The 15,546-nt window shown below is 41.5% G+C and overlaps 1 protein-coding gene across 1 annotated transcript in view; it reads right to left on the bottom strand.

Annotated features, from left to right (window-relative positions):
* Positions 1-649: 649 nt before the first annotated feature.
* Positions 650-15,546, bottom strand: part of LOC123957556 (protocadherin Fat 4) — a 102,697-nt gene continuing 87,800 nt past the window's right edge. Inside the window, exons 12-17 of the mRNA XM_046030437.1 lie at positions 12,351-12,436; positions 11,167-11,346; positions 10,590-10,714; positions 8,965-9,182; positions 5,882-6,143; positions 650-3,804 (exon numbers count right to left, since the gene is read on the bottom strand). Of these exons, the coding sequence (XP_045886393.1) occupies positions 1,895-3,804; positions 5,882-6,143; positions 8,965-9,182; positions 10,590-10,714; positions 11,167-11,346; positions 12,351-12,436 (2,781 nt within the window). The 3' untranslated portion in view covers positions 650-1,894. The remainder of the gene's footprint in view (positions 3,805-5,881; positions 6,144-8,964; positions 9,183-10,589; positions 10,715-11,166; positions 11,347-12,350; positions 12,437-15,546) is intronic.

The following is a 15,546-nucleotide window of genomic DNA, read 5'->3' as shown; positions in this document are numbered from 1 at the left end:
TCTCCTATCTACTCGTCCTACCACCCACCCAAATTCTCATTATCATTCTGAGTGTTATTATTATCTCAGCATCAGCGTGGTACAGCCTTCCCAAAGAGTCTTTGGTCAACACAGCTCTCTGCAGGACCAAGCCCCTCCGTGAGCCTGTAGTAATTTACCCAGATTTGGGCTGTCACTCTTCGCCGGGTTCACAGCTCCCTGCGTTTTCTCTTGTGGCCTCTCTCCCCTTGATGACGGAGAAGATAAGCATGTTGCATTCCGAATCACTGAGCTATGACAAAAAAAGGGGTTCTGCTCAATAAGCCAGATGTAAATAATTGTTGAAAGCAATATAGGGCCCTGCGTCGCAGAGTCCACTTGATGTTTTGCTTGGCTGTGAGCGAGGTGGTTCAGTTTCATTTGGGTCCTGAAATGCCTTTTTAAATGTTTTGTTCAAACCCAGTATTATTTAAAGACTGCACACAGTGAGCTTTGAATATAGAAAGCCGTACGACCAAATGATTTGGAGTGGGAGTAAATCGCAGCTTGAAGGTGACAATATTTTAAAAACTACCAACACTTACTTGCATCTAAATCAGTTGCTTACCACTTCAGGAAAGAAGACGTTTCTAAAGCAGCTTTTAAATAAATACTGTTTTTATTCTGTTATTGGCTTTTTACAGGTACAAAGCATACAGCATGTTATAGTTTTATCAAAAGTGGAAAATACTGATGTTACATATGTAACAAATGTAAAAAATAAGTCTTCAATCTTACTTTCCCCGAAAGTAAGAACATACATTTCAGCATATGAAAATATCCATAAAAACACAGCTTAAGTAATTTAAGTTAATAAACAGTACAAAAATGTAGAAACCATACATGTCAAAATAATGGACAAGGACACCAACAACAAATGACTCCATGATTTCACATGAATTAAAAAAATTTACACAAGTTCATAGTGTTTTAGTTGGGGTCATGTTTATAGGATCCACACATCATCATCATCGCCTGAAAAACACTTGGTTGGTCAGAAAATGCTAAAGCAATTTTGACAAACATCACTATCCCCGCAAAACCTCCTCTTCTACTGAACTTAGACCAGAAAAACAGAAGAGGAAAAGTCCTCCCCTGTACTGAAATCCTCAAATGTCTGTAAGGCAGGGGACTTGTTTAATCCTCACTCTTGGAGCGTTTAGCCAGTCTTCTGTGAGAAAACACACCAGGGCAAAGACAGACAGAGAGAAAAGGGATAATAACATTGGTGGGGTCTGCCATACCGTGCGAGGAAAACGGTGTACTTACTTTCACACAGAGGTCTGTGTCCTGTCACCTACAGGTGCAGTCAGATCAAATACACATGCTTCCTTTTAAGTAAATTAAAAATTGACTGGGAGTTTTCTTTTACTCAAAGGCCCGTTGGAATTCTCTTCCTGTGAGTGTTAATATTATCTACCCTCTTATCTCTCAACTGTGAAGAAGTAGAAGTTTTTGGAAAGGAGAGGCAATATTGGTAATAAAAAACAGAAATGTTTGATCAAGATAACATGAATGGAGCTTTGCAGTTACTAAATGGAATTCAGACATGGATTTCTATTTTCTCTTTTTTTGAACCATTCAGTGTCAATGGATACATTGTAATGAGTCCTCAGAGAGATGAATGCATGATTGTACAGTTGAATTTGGACCTGGAAAAGACTGGTAAACTATTCCAAGGTGGCTACTGACCAAATCTGTCATGTCACAGGTGCCATTGCTCTGCCTTACTGCATTGAAAGTCGTCTTATAATTTTGAATAATGCAAAAAACATGTAGTCCAATGTTCTCTTGAAATATACAGTCTTCCTTTGTCTTTTTTTTCTTTTCAAAATGGAGAACATCACCATATTCTACAACATTGTAATAAATAGTCTCATACATATTGCTCAGCTTCTCCTTCGTTTAGAATGGTCACAGAGCCATCCCCACTGTTCATTTCAATGTCTTTTGCTGCTGCGTTCTCGGGAAGCAAGGCTAAGTCCTTGAACACGTCTACATAATGTCCAAAGCCAGGGCCCCAGTTCAACAGATTGTCCCAGTTGAAGCCCCCAGCTTGCTGGCCCAGTCTGTGGGGCAGGGTGTAGTGCTGGTCAGTAGGGGGCATCTGAGCAACGCCAGGCCCACCTTCTGCCCTCCGGCTCGAGTACCGCCTCTGTTTGAGCCTCCCACCATAGTCCTCATCATCAGCGTCTGACTCGTTGACTTGCGAGAGCTTGGGAACTCGGGAACTATAAGACACTGGCTTGTCCCGTTCATACTCCATCTCTGAGCAGGTGAAGGAGTCATGTGAGTCACTTTCTGAAGAGGACTCTGGGGCAGGGATGCCATCAGCGGGGTTGCGGACCCTTGAAAGCGGCCTGCGGCAGTCCTCCTCAGAGCTGGAGCGCCCGTGGTCTGCGCTGCAGATGCTGGGGTTGCGTGGGCGTGGAGTGTTCAGCCGCTCCACTTCCTCGATGGATAGTCCCACAGGAGGCCCCGTCTCCAGGGGGATCTGCTCGATCGGCTGCTTGAGCCGACTGCCAGGTCTGGAGGTGTGGCCGTGGCTGGCCATGGTCTGCGGACTCTTGCTCCGCCTCCCCAGCCGGGTGGCATAGTTAAACATGGGTGGTGGCTGGCACATGTCATTGTGCAGGTCCAGTGGGCTGCCCTCACGGCGAGCCAGGTTCAGTTCTCTGGTTGGAGTGTTTCTGTAAAAGGAGGAGGGCTTGGTGAATGGAGCTGGGGAGTGCCTGGAGAGAGGGTTTGGGGTGGGGCACGCTGAGTGGGAGTGGCTGAGTGGGGTGGACCGTAGTGCTTGGGTATACTGAGGCTGGTAGGTGTAGCTTGTTGCTCCAAGGGGTAAAGGAGACTGTCTGGCGAAGCCCAGCGGGCTGTGTCTCTGGATAGAGAACTTGGGCGTGTGGCTGCGGAACTGCTTGTAGTGTTGGATGATGTCTGCATCTGAAGGGGCGATACTGCTGGCATTGTCTATATCATAGTGTTCAATATCTGCCTCTGGGCCATTACAGGGGGCGCAGGGAGCACTGGGGACGGTCTCATTGTTGTGGGGAATGTCTGTTTCATCATAGATAAGATAAGGGTTCTCCCTCTCAATAATGTCTGGTTTGGGGTTCCCTTCTGGTTGCTTCCGTACTGTCATGTCATCTCCATATGGAGGTATGTTATCTGGGTCATCGAATGCAACATTCTCACTACCCTTTTTCTTTTTCTTCTTCTTCTTCTCCTTGGGTTTCTTCTCCTTGGGTTCTTTTGGCACTTTGGTTTTGTTGCGGCCCTTGCAGTGGTTGCACAGGATGAGACTGAGCACCACCAAGGCAAGGACAGTGGCACAACTGCCAACAATAGCAGGCACCGCCCAGATGGGAAGGACCATAGTTTCTGCTGTGGGGCTTGGGCTGCAGACAAATCCGCCGTTGTTGGCTGTCTTGCAGACAGTGCCCTGAGGGCACTGGGCACCCAGACAAGCCACCAATGTCTCACAAGTCTTGCCTGTGTAGAACTCGGAACAGACACAGGTGAAACCTGAGCGGGGGTCCGGCACACAGCTGCCATGGTTCTGGCAGGGATTAGAGGCACAGTCACCAGGCGGGACACACTGGTACGTGTACCATTGGTTGACGCACATCAAACCATCCCAGCATGGGCTGCTCTCACACAGGTTGGGACCCCTGCAGCCGATCTTAACAGACGAACTCGTCTTAGTTAAGGTGACAAGGCTGTGTTCTTCCGTAAATGGCAGGTTCTCCCCATTGTACTTCACATAGGCCAAGCAGCCGTCAAAACCTGCAAATAAATCAGAGAGAAAACTGCTTCAGAAAACAAGAACCAGCTATCAGCAGCTAACAAGGGCATACGAGTGGCCTGGAGGGGATTCATTTCCGATTGCCACCAGACTGATGGGTTTTCAAATGTCTGTCGACTGGATTGCTTCTTTGTAAATAACAGGAATTGGGAGCCATAATCAGAGCTAAGGAATTTTGTTTAGACGGGTAATTGGTTCAAGCTTCGGACAAAAAAAGTGAAATTTCCTTCTAAAATATATATATTCTAAAATGGGCCAATTCAATCGCTGGCCAATTTGAGAGAAACATGAAATATCTTCTAACAGAGAATCCATCATCAGAGCCATTATAGCTTCAAGACATACATCTGGGTTGGATGAATGTCTCTGTGTCTAATTCAATCTTTTGCTTCTTGTGTTGCCCAACAGCACTGCCTCACCGATGTAAATAGATTTTTATTGAATTTATCCCAGTGCAGATTAAATCCATTTGTGTCTTTTCATTAGCTCTTGAAAAGTGAGTACACAACAGAACACGACTGTTCAGACACACATTGAGGTAAGGGTTGGTTAACAGGCACAGATCTGCATGCTGAGAAAATGCTTGTTTTATAAATGACCTGGTTCGTGTATAAAAAAGGTCAACAAATCTTTAAAATCGCCAATTTTTACCATATTAGTCCATAGTATTAGGTTAGTTTTTCCCTCCCTTGAAATTCTGAAATTTACTGTGTTGCATTACCTCCCTCTGGAAACCCTCTCTTTCACCTTTTACAAACTGTTCTTAACTCATGCTCAAGGACATCTGATCTGTGATTTAAGTCTAAACTAAAATGAGAGTTCATGGAAATAAGACAAAAACACCAAAAGTCCTCAGAGACAGGCGCTCCAAGACAAAGTCAAATTAAATCAATATTAGTTATTTTGTCCATAAATGATACTGTGATAAAAAAAAACATTTACTCAGCTACAGTAAATTCATAGCAGGTAAATCTCAGCAGTGTCAAATAGAAACAGATTTCAGACCAGAGCTCATTGGATGGCCACCAAATATGGTCAACAGTTTGCACAGCAGACTACTAATTCATTTGGGGAAAAAAACATATGTACTGGATTTATAAGGGCTCATAAGCTCATGAGTGCTCCATCACACATATGTACAGTATGTGCATTGGCACAAACCTGTTGTATATAGAAAATGTTTCCATAACATGCTGCATTAGTAATTTACAGTGGGTAAAGAAAGGGTGAGCTTCTTGGTCAAACACCAGATTTTGAAAGCTTAGGCGTGTGTTTGACACAGCAAGTAAATACACATGTATGTTCATATGTTCATATGAATAGTGTACATGCAACAAGGGTTTGACTGTCATAGGTCTGGAGAGGGCAATATCTAAACTGAGATTTCTAGCAAATGTCTTGTCGAAACATTACAAAAATCTAGTGGGTCCCAATGAAATGTTTTATTGAAAGAGTAGGATAACTTCTGGGAAAGTATTTTAGAATATCACAGGACACTAAAACTGTCTGATGAAACTGAACGTGGCCCATTCCCATCACATACATTATGTACTCTGAATTGGAACTACATTGAAAAATTCTTTGTACACTGAAAAAATATCTCAAATATTTGTGTCAGGAACAGTTGGGGTTAAGGAGCTCAAGGATCTCTCAGTTGTGGTAATGAGGGAGGAGAAATCACTGTCCTGATTTTTCCTGCCACTCAAACTTGTGACCTTCCAGTCACAAGCCAGCTAATTAGATTTTTAGCAATTATATGTCTGGCTCAGAGAAATAGGCTTTGGGTATAAGCCTGCCATTGGCTATCTTGATTTAGAATTGTCCTCCCTTCCGCTGTCTTCCGACACTATTTTTGCTGCATTCTGGGCTTAGCGCTGCCCAAGACGATTGTGATACCAGAATGAGAATGGGTTCAGCCAGACCTTTCTCCAGAGCTGGCACAGTGCTAAAACAAAGTGTGGAGACAGGTCTGGCTATGCAAGACTACTCAATTATAGACAGAAATGACTTCCCTCCTTTCCAACCCAAACACATTTTAAATACACTGTCGAGGCTAACCTGCTGCAGTTTTCTGCTGAGCAGGTCCAGGTGGGATCCCTCCAAGGGAAAAGGTTAAAACACTGAGACCTCCAAAGTCCTGGGTGGCGTGCTGGATGACCCTCGCGTGGTTGCTGTCTACCTGGAGCACTGTGGCTGAGCCGTTCTTGACCAGCTGGAGCGTGTGCCACTGGCCGTCTGACAGCACTACGTCTCCCACGGTGCGCTCCACCTTCCCCCCAACGCCCGCATCTGAGATGTAGTGGATGTTGCCATTCTTCAGCTGAGAGAAGAAACAGAGATTGAGGTTACACATAGTCCACTCACAGTCAGTTGAAGATAGGTTAACGGATAATTGGTCACACAAAATATATGAGAGTACACCTTTGAATCAGTGTTAAAATGCATGAAAAATGGCTTCATCCTTCTATGGGCAGCCTTATCTTATTATTATATTACCAAAGAATTCAAAACCATGTGATAAAAAGTAAAAAACTATTTTTTTTTACTACAGCAAATTTGTTCTCAAGGATTTAGTGTAAGTCACAACATCTTGATATGAGAATTCTACCTCAAAACAATTATATGTGGAGACCATAACTGACAATAGATAACTATCACACAGTCCTACTTTCACACAAACAAGACTAAGAGTCAACAAGCACAGGCTCTGTGAGGCTGTACTTAGGCACAGCAGTGATTTCAGCACGCGAATACGCTCACAATGATAATAATGAACAATCCAACAGATAGAGATATTTCAGTCTGGACCAAAGTGTTGGACTGAGAGTATCTCTGAGTCCACCAATTGTCTATACAGTATTATTTTCCATTACATTGTTCAACAAGTAAATAATTAAAGTTATATTGTCTCTGTCAATATCCACATTAAACAGTGCATCATAAATTGGAGATGAGTAGACAGACTAGATTAGTAAATTGATCAATTACTCGGTCCCTGAATCTGCATGCTGTTATAATTCTCGCATGATAAATAATGTTCTCTGAGAGGAGTTGCATAAACTATGGTTAAAATGCATTTTTTCTGATTAATGCAATGACTTATCATGTCAGCATCATTCATGAGCAATGACAGGAAGTCTTCTCTCAGTCTCCACAAAACTTCTACCACACTGCTTTCAGGATCCGATGTTGAGGTCAGAGATCGAAAAACAAAAATGCAGCTTGGTGCTCATAAATCTTTTTCCCAGCGGGACGCACTGCAGTTAATCATGTTCTCACAACTTGTGTGTATAGCTAATGTTATTCAGCCAGAAGATGATCAGAAGCTTGCTAACAACAAATTCAGAGAAAACATGCTCATTCAAACGCCCACTGGCGAAACCTCTTTCCAGAAAAGAGAGTGCATCTTTAAAAGAAATGAATCAAGCTCACATTGGCATGGACAACAAATTTGCGGCTTACACAGTGTATGGTAATCTCATATGCGCACTCCCCACTTCGATGGAAAAGTAATCCCGTTCTCCTCCTTTCAAAGACCCCAAAAATCAGCAATGATAAGTAGCTTCCGGAAGAATTGATATAAACTGGGAAAAGCGGAAAGTCCCCCAAGCCAAAGAATACTGAGTGCTCTAAACCTGGAAAACCAATCATGAAGTTTATCTATTAAACATCTTGTTTTTTATATCTCAGTATATATAGTCCTGACTCTCAACATATGTACTTATACAATGGGTATTCCCCTGCCCTTCCTCATGGTACTTATAATACTTTTCTGGACTGTTTGGGAAGCTGTGATGGTGATTTGATGAGCACCAGAACCTGCTCAGAGCCGGAAAACAAAATCATAAGAGAGAAAGTCTGATACTAAAGTGGGAAGGGGTAAGTGGTGGTGAGGGTGAAGGGGTTCTAAAAGGAAAATTGAAGAGGATGAATGAGCGCTCAGGACTCTTTGGGCAGCTGCCCAGGATCAGTTGGAGGGAGGGTGTGCTGAACAGGACGAGAGGAGAGAAAGAAGAATTAGGTGGTTAAAAAAGACCCATATAGTTGTAGTTTATACTTGGAGAGAGTATGTGGGGCAGTGAGTGGGGTTGTAAGGGGTAAATCAAAGTAAGGAGATGGTGTACATACAGTATCTGTAGCCAACCATTTCAACTTACATACTGTACATACAAAATTAAACTAATGATGGGGTCATGAGGTCCAAACTTCCAGGGGGCCTTTCATTGTCAGTGTACTGCATGTTTGCACGCGTACAAACCGAAACATGCACATGACTACAAATGGTGTTGGTGATGCAACGTATCATCTGGCCGCCACATTGCACGACCTCAGCTGTGTCATCTCAAACAAACTGATGAGCCAAAGCTGTGCTGACAGTGACTAGGAGCGAATCATGAGCTAATTATGACTTGCACGTAAGCTAATGAGATTTGTGAGTCTGCAGTATGGCTAGTGGCCTAACATTAACATTAATTATCTAAAAAATGCTGATTGTGTTGCTAGAAATTGGAGTATTTTTACCTGTGATTTGGGGTGATGCATAATGTGTACATGGGACCATTTCCTGTGATGATAATCTACCTCAATGAATGTGATTTAAAGGAGATTTGTAATACAAATGCAGCCTATATATGAAGGATTATAGGGTTCTTATATTACAATAAATTATTAACTTGGGGCCAGGGCTTTTATTTACCTAAACTAAAAGAGATATATCATTAGAGATAGGCCTTTCTTTCTAATGTCCCCTGTTTCATAGATATAATTTATTATACTTAGCAAGAAGCCTTCATGTTTTCTCCTCTTGGTAACAGACACAAAGTTCTGTGCACACTTCTAGCAGATCAAGGGGCACTGTCTATTCCCTGCCGCAGAATGCTTTAAATTAATCAATGCATAATAAAAAGAGAAACTTTAGGACGATGACTATGTTGCATTTCTGATGGTGAATCAGATGCTGTGGAAATACATTATGATGAATTCTCAACATCAGCCATAGTAGAAATAATATTTTTTCTCAGACTCAATCTGGGAACTGTTTGTACATACTGCTATCAATAGAAACTTTTCGTTAATACTCAAGATATCCATACATTGCCACATCATTATAACATAACCTTCACTTCTTCTTGCTTACGTACCTTAACAGTAGTGTAGTTGCTGCTCTCTTGCACATGCAGTAGGGTGCCGCTTTTGCTGCGTGTCCTGAACTTGACCTCCAAGCTGCTAGGATTGCCTGGGTCAGAGGTTAAGCCCTGCAGTGACTGTTTAAGAAGGACGTCGCGTTTAGGTCCTTGCTTAAGGGAGTAGTCCAGACGGCCGGTACCATCCAGGGACAGGGCAGTGTCTGCTGTCATGTCTATGGGAGAAAGATAGAGAATATCCTCAATCCTGTCTGACTTCACAGAAGTTTCACAGGCGACTGCAAAACTTTTATTTCCACTCCGGAACTGGTGGACACTTAGGCCCAAATGATTTTCCTAATCCAATTCCCATAAGCACGAATTGGTTCTTACATTCTCAGCAGTGGTTACAAATATCTTCCGATCAATGAAAGATGTAGGTAAATGCACAGAACAGCCCATGTGCCCTTGAGCAAGACACTGAACCCCTACCTACACCCTATTCAGAGCTTCACCTACATATCACTCAGGCCAGATTTCTGGTTATAAGTTGATTGTAAATTGTGTGAATGCATTATGTGTTTATTAGCTAAACTTTAAGCTTTGCTAATAAACCATGTGATGTAATTTTTTTAAAGCTACAGTACAATAATTTACAGAACCTTCACGCAGTGTAATTGCCCTTCAAAAGTAGATTTACAAACAGTTGAAATTAAAATGTGTGAGGGATTTTTATGGTTAACACCATAAAATGGTTGATTAATTTAAAGTGTTTATAATGATGTTCAGTAAAACGATGTATTCTTGTGGATGTATTCTCCCTCCTCACTTAAAATACTCTTGAATATACCGCGCAGTGCAGTATAGATTTAAATTTTTTTATTTGTGAAGCCACAACGACAAAAAAAAGTCAAAATGCTGTGGCAAAATCAGTTAATTTCAATCAAGTGAATCAGCGAGTGGATTTGCTCCCGGAAGTGAAGTACATCTGGACAAATATTTTATGTTCAACTTTGGTGAATGTTGATATGCAAATTCGTGCTGTTGATTAATAGAAAACGTCTGACTTTAGACAAAAACTAGTGCCAGGGAGTTGAAAACAGAAGCTGTTGTAGGTCATTAGCTGTGTTGCACTATACACCTTCATACACACAACTCTCAGGGAGTATGCTCCACACAAAAAACGCTGTGATCTTGTTTCGTGCCATGAAACAAACCAGCAGATTTCCCACAAAATCAAACCCAATGACAGAGAAAACTCTGGGGTGGAGGTTCCCAGACTTCTCAACTGATGATCTTGTTTGTTCCCGGTAACAATATGAAAGTCTCAACATAAATGTGGTAATGGTTATTGGAAACATTGCTAAACATACTGTAGCACCTTACACAGTAGCTGGCAGTTTTTGTGGGCCTCAAAGGTTTCTCATTCTGTTTTAGTTCTCTGATGTTGAGTCTGAGTAATGATACTATAAAATACACAAATGCTTTGAAGTAGAGCTCAGAATGCAGTGATGTGTCCTATATTAAGCTACATGGTGCAGCTCGATGACTCATGAGGGAGGAATCATAAATAGTCATGATAGAATTTTCCTTAGTAAGTGCAGCCTCAGCAATAAAGAAACACATCAAAGGCATATACTTACATTTCTCACAGAATTTGCCAGTGAAGCCATCAACGCACTGGCACTGCTGCCAAGACCAGTGGTCCAAACAGGTGCCCCCATGTCTGCAGGGGCTGGTGGTGCAGGCTCCTTCCAGTCTCGGACATCTACAGATACAACGACACACAAAGCGACAATCAGACAGTCAGTTTGACAAGTCAGCCGCACAGTTCGCAGCCGGGGGGTCCAAAGAAGAAGAAACTCCAGAAAAGGGGATCAGATGAGCTGTGATTTCTCTCCCCGTGATGCAATACAAAGCCCCCCTAAAGAACCCCAAGAGAATTAACATATTAAAAGATCTGTCCTCGCCTCACTATTCATATACCAGCAGAAAAAAAATTCCCTGGAATTCTGCAATTGGTTTCCCCCATCAAAAATCTGCCATTTGTATTAAAAAAACATCTTTTTAAAATCTCTCGAGAGGGTTTGAGAGTGTGAACAGATGTCCCACAGTGAGAGTCGGGTAGGTTAGAGAAGACGGGCAGATGGAAAAGAAGAGGGAGATGATGGAGAAAGGGTGAATGCGGGAATAGGAGGGATGGGGTTGGGTTGAGCGGACCTGTCAAGGATGCCACGCGATGCCAGTGCCTGACTGGGCTCCAGCGGGCGGCCGTTGACTGCAAACTCCATGATGCAGCCGACAAAGTCGTGGGTGGCGACCTGACCGCGCCGATGAAGGACGGGTTCTATTGACCTGACGCCTCCCACCAAAAGCCTGTTGGGCTGCACATCCAGGATCCTGCATGCACACACACACACACACACACACACACACACACACATAGATGAACAGAAGCACACAATGACTTAAATGCATGCAGACACAAAAGGACATATGCGCAGATCCAAAAGCTTACAAATGCATTCAAGTATTTAGAGGTATGCACACACACACACACACACGCACACACACACACACACACACACACAGACACACACAGAAAGACACTGTGGGTCAGTGAGTTTCACAACAACATGGACCCGAGACCCTTACAAAATAAACCTTCTGTAGACCATTGGCCCTTCCTCATCTGCCAAATCAATCTCTCTCTCTCGCTCTCTCTTTCTCTCTCACACACACACAATCTATACACACAAAAACACATGTGCAGTCCCACGTTTTTACCCCACAGGGCCTGGCTCAGTGCTGTCTGTGTGTAAAGGCAATGATCATCCAGTAATTTAATGAAGGTTTACATCATATATTGTATATTTACAACAGATGACTTCATTTTTGTATTATCATTGCACAAAAATGTATGAGAATTGCATATACCATGTTAAGCAATTTTTTTCATCCAGATACTAAGACAGTAAGGCAGTACTAACAAATTAAAAGAAAAAAATAAAAATAAAAGCTTGATTGAATTTTCTCTATAGAGCTCTCTATAGAACAGCATATTGTAGGGATATTAAATTGTTATATACCATTACATATTCAGATAAAACAAGGGGTTGGTTTAACTTGTCACATCAGAACAAATGCAACCAAGGGGTCATAAGGACATTGCTTTGTATTAAGGGTTACGATATATAGGGTAAAGTAAAACAACAACAGCAAAGAATTCAGAAAGTATGTTCATACCAGGTTTTGTATTATTTTCCATTATTTCGCCAGACATGGAAAATATCATTACATATTGAGTTTTCCAAGCCTTGGAACTAAAACTGTCAACACTATTTTAATGTATACATTTACAGCATAGAAACATGACATCTGTGTAGGGTGTGTGATTTTCTTACCAGTCAGTGTGTACTGCCACATTGCTCACAGCACAGTAGCCTGGTTCCTGGTCATCACCACACAGGTCCACAGTCAGAGATGCAGCCTACATGATGATAGGAACACACACACACACACACACGCATGTCATGTGTGATTGTCTAACTAACAGCTGTTTTAAAGTCACACTGCCTCAGTCCATTATTTTTCCCGGAGGAGACCCCACTCTTTGAATGGGAAACTGAGCTTGACATAGTTGTTTGCATAGCTCAAACACCAACAGGCTGTTTAAGTCACAGCCACAGTTGCTTGTGGTAGCTTCATATTTAATGTTCAGACATGAGAGTGGTATCAATCTTCTCATGTACCTATTTCGCAAAAGGTTGATCTATTCCTTAAAATCTTGTAAAAGATTCAGTATAGATGGCAATGTAAGTGCTGTGATCGTCACAATGAATGACAGTGACATACAGTAAATGTCAGATGTAAGCTGTATCACATATGTGTAATGCGTGTTAATGTTTTTTTTGAGAGATTTTAAGATTTGTGCGTAAATATCCTCTTATGCTCTGTAACTTTCACTCCAGGGTTCAGGTTCTACCCATTTAGGGTTACTTCAACCAATACAATAATTTCTCCCTGAATATTTGTGTGACTGAGTCTTGTTCAATGTTTTTTTCTGTTCACCAAATGGCATGTAGGCCAATTATTTTTCATAATCTCATCACAGTGGTTGATGGGAGAATGGCATAAATATGCCATACATTACATTTCCTATTTCCCGTTAATGATACTAAAGCTTTTGACCAGATGTGGGTTATTCTTCTGTTCCCTCTCTGCTCTGAGAGGGAATGACCCTACTAGGAAGAAAAGAAATGAGCTGGTGAAGAAACTGTCCGGAAAAGTGTGTGAAAGTGTTGAAAAACCAGGGCAATCATGCTCCACCTTTCCTGGATCTTAAGTAAACACGGACCACACTGGCCCGGATCTCCAACACAAATCATCCACGAGAGCACGACCCCACCAAGCGCACACACACAGACACACACACTAAGCACGCTTGAGTCAAAATTGAGATCAGACACATGGACGCATACGCAGAAGCACGTCAGAGTAAAACACACATTCAAACGCCCCAACACTTTGACAATAGCGAGGCGAGGAACAACAGGACTCGTTTGTCTCAAACACATTCGTGACTCTCTGAAGCGCCATAAAGAATGTCAGAACCACATAAACATTTTATTAATGTCTTTTCCTGTGATCAAAGGCATCATGCCTTACACACACTTCACTGCACTTACTGTCAAGTGTCTCATATTGAGGTAAAAAATATTAATCTCAAGAAAACCCCTTGGAAATTAATTGTAACAACAAAAAGTTAAGTATTGTGTTTTTGGGATTGGCTAACATTGAAGGAAATGTTAAGAAAGCACCACTGGAGATCATTGTTTTCCTCATGACTAATGTTATGGAGGGACCATAGCATTGCTCTCTGTTGTGGTTCAGGCCCTGAGTAACTGCTGTTACGCATTTGTTTTGTGCTTTTTTTCTAGGGCAAATAATTAAGCTAATCAAAGGTTTGATGATTAGCTGCTCGTGCTAATCAGCTACAGTGAGCCCTAATCTGTCAAACTACATTTGCAAATCTCACTCACAGAAGAGGTTGTTGTTTGTTCTGTCTTACAAACCTGATTTAAAATAAACTAAACTAACTTAGTTTTTGCACGAATGTTCCCAGCTGTGTAATTTCACAATTACATTTATTATTCTCCTACTTATCCCCCTCCAGCCATGCAGATAGTTTTGTTTTTGTTTGCACAGATTTTGAGACTTCTGCCATTACTCCAATGCAACTGAGGTCAATGGAAACTCATTTACTTGTTGCATTTACCAGTTATCTTGTGTTCTGAGTTTTGTCCATGACTATCACATTCCTTTAAAGGTTTAGTGTGTAAGTTTTAGTGGCATCTAGTGGTGAGGGTTGCAAATTGCAACCAACAGCTGAGTCACCACTCAACCCTCCCTTTGAAAGTGCATAGGAGGAGCTATGGTGGCTCTGTCGGCTCTTGTGCTAAATAATTCATGTGGTCCTCCATTTGTCCACGGATTAGCAATAGGTAGTTTTAGCAGTTTCAATTGGGATCTATTGGCCATCAAATCTGAAAAATAGTTTAAAAAACTGTGAATTTACCCTTACCAGCATACTTTGCATGATGAATGATTTTCCTGCTTACAACACTTGTACTCCAAAACTATTTAAATAACAAAGGAAACTTTATTCAACCAAGATTAAAAAATGGTGTCAGACTGAAGAAAATGTTAATGTTAGAACTAATGCTAATGCTAATCTAGATAATGAGTCCATTTGTGTTGTAAAGTTATGTTTGATAAGTTTTTTAAATGTACACTGTTAATGGCATCAATCACTTTTGCAGCAGGAAATATTGTTCTTAAAATAAATCTCTGACTATGTAAAGTGATTTTGTGTCTGTTTTAATACAGGAAATGGCTAAAATGATGTGCAAACATTCTGCATCTTTTGATAAAGTCTTACTAATCAATGTTTTTGGTTTTGGTTTCAGGACACACAACTTTACTATTTTGATTCACTCTCACTGTTCTCATTCCCACCAAGAGCCGTAATAAACTACAGTACACTACCTGTCCAACACCAAACGTCAGTTAGTATTATTATTTCTCATTGGTGGAGACAAAAACAGCTAAAATGAGAGTAAATATTGGAATTACATTCACCAGGTTGCCAGAAACACAACTCAAAATGAATGCTAATGATGTTTTGTTTGCTAAAATATTTACCATCATCGAGGTCTGTTAGGTGATAATAAATGTTGTGTTTATAGCTTGTTGTTGTTGTTGCAGTTCTCCCAAGTGAATGGCAAAAAACCATTACACCAATTGATAAAAGGCAAAACTGAACATTTACATAGAAACATGTCACAATTGGACTAAAATGACCCACAGTACCTTTTGCAAACATAGTGATCAGGTTCACTTTTAACTGGGGGAGCTGGCACTTCAGGCATTACACACACACACACATTTCTTTGTCATACTTCAAGAGCACTTACATGGTCACCTCCACACACTATTCATAGGGCACTGTATGCAGACAGAATCACAGTGCTCAACTTGTACTTTATTCCTTTCCATCCCATCACTCTGCACCATCTCAAAACTGACAATTTAACGATT

Source organism: Micropterus dolomieu, linkage group LG19 (assembly GCF_021292245.1).
Source record: "Micropterus dolomieu isolate WLL.071019.BEF.003 ecotype Adirondacks linkage group LG19, ASM2129224v1, whole genome shotgun sequence".
NCBI lineage: Eukaryota > Metazoa > Chordata > Actinopteri > Centrarchiformes > Centrarchidae > Micropterus > Micropterus dolomieu.
This window is presented reverse-complemented; position numbering and strand designations above follow the sequence as displayed.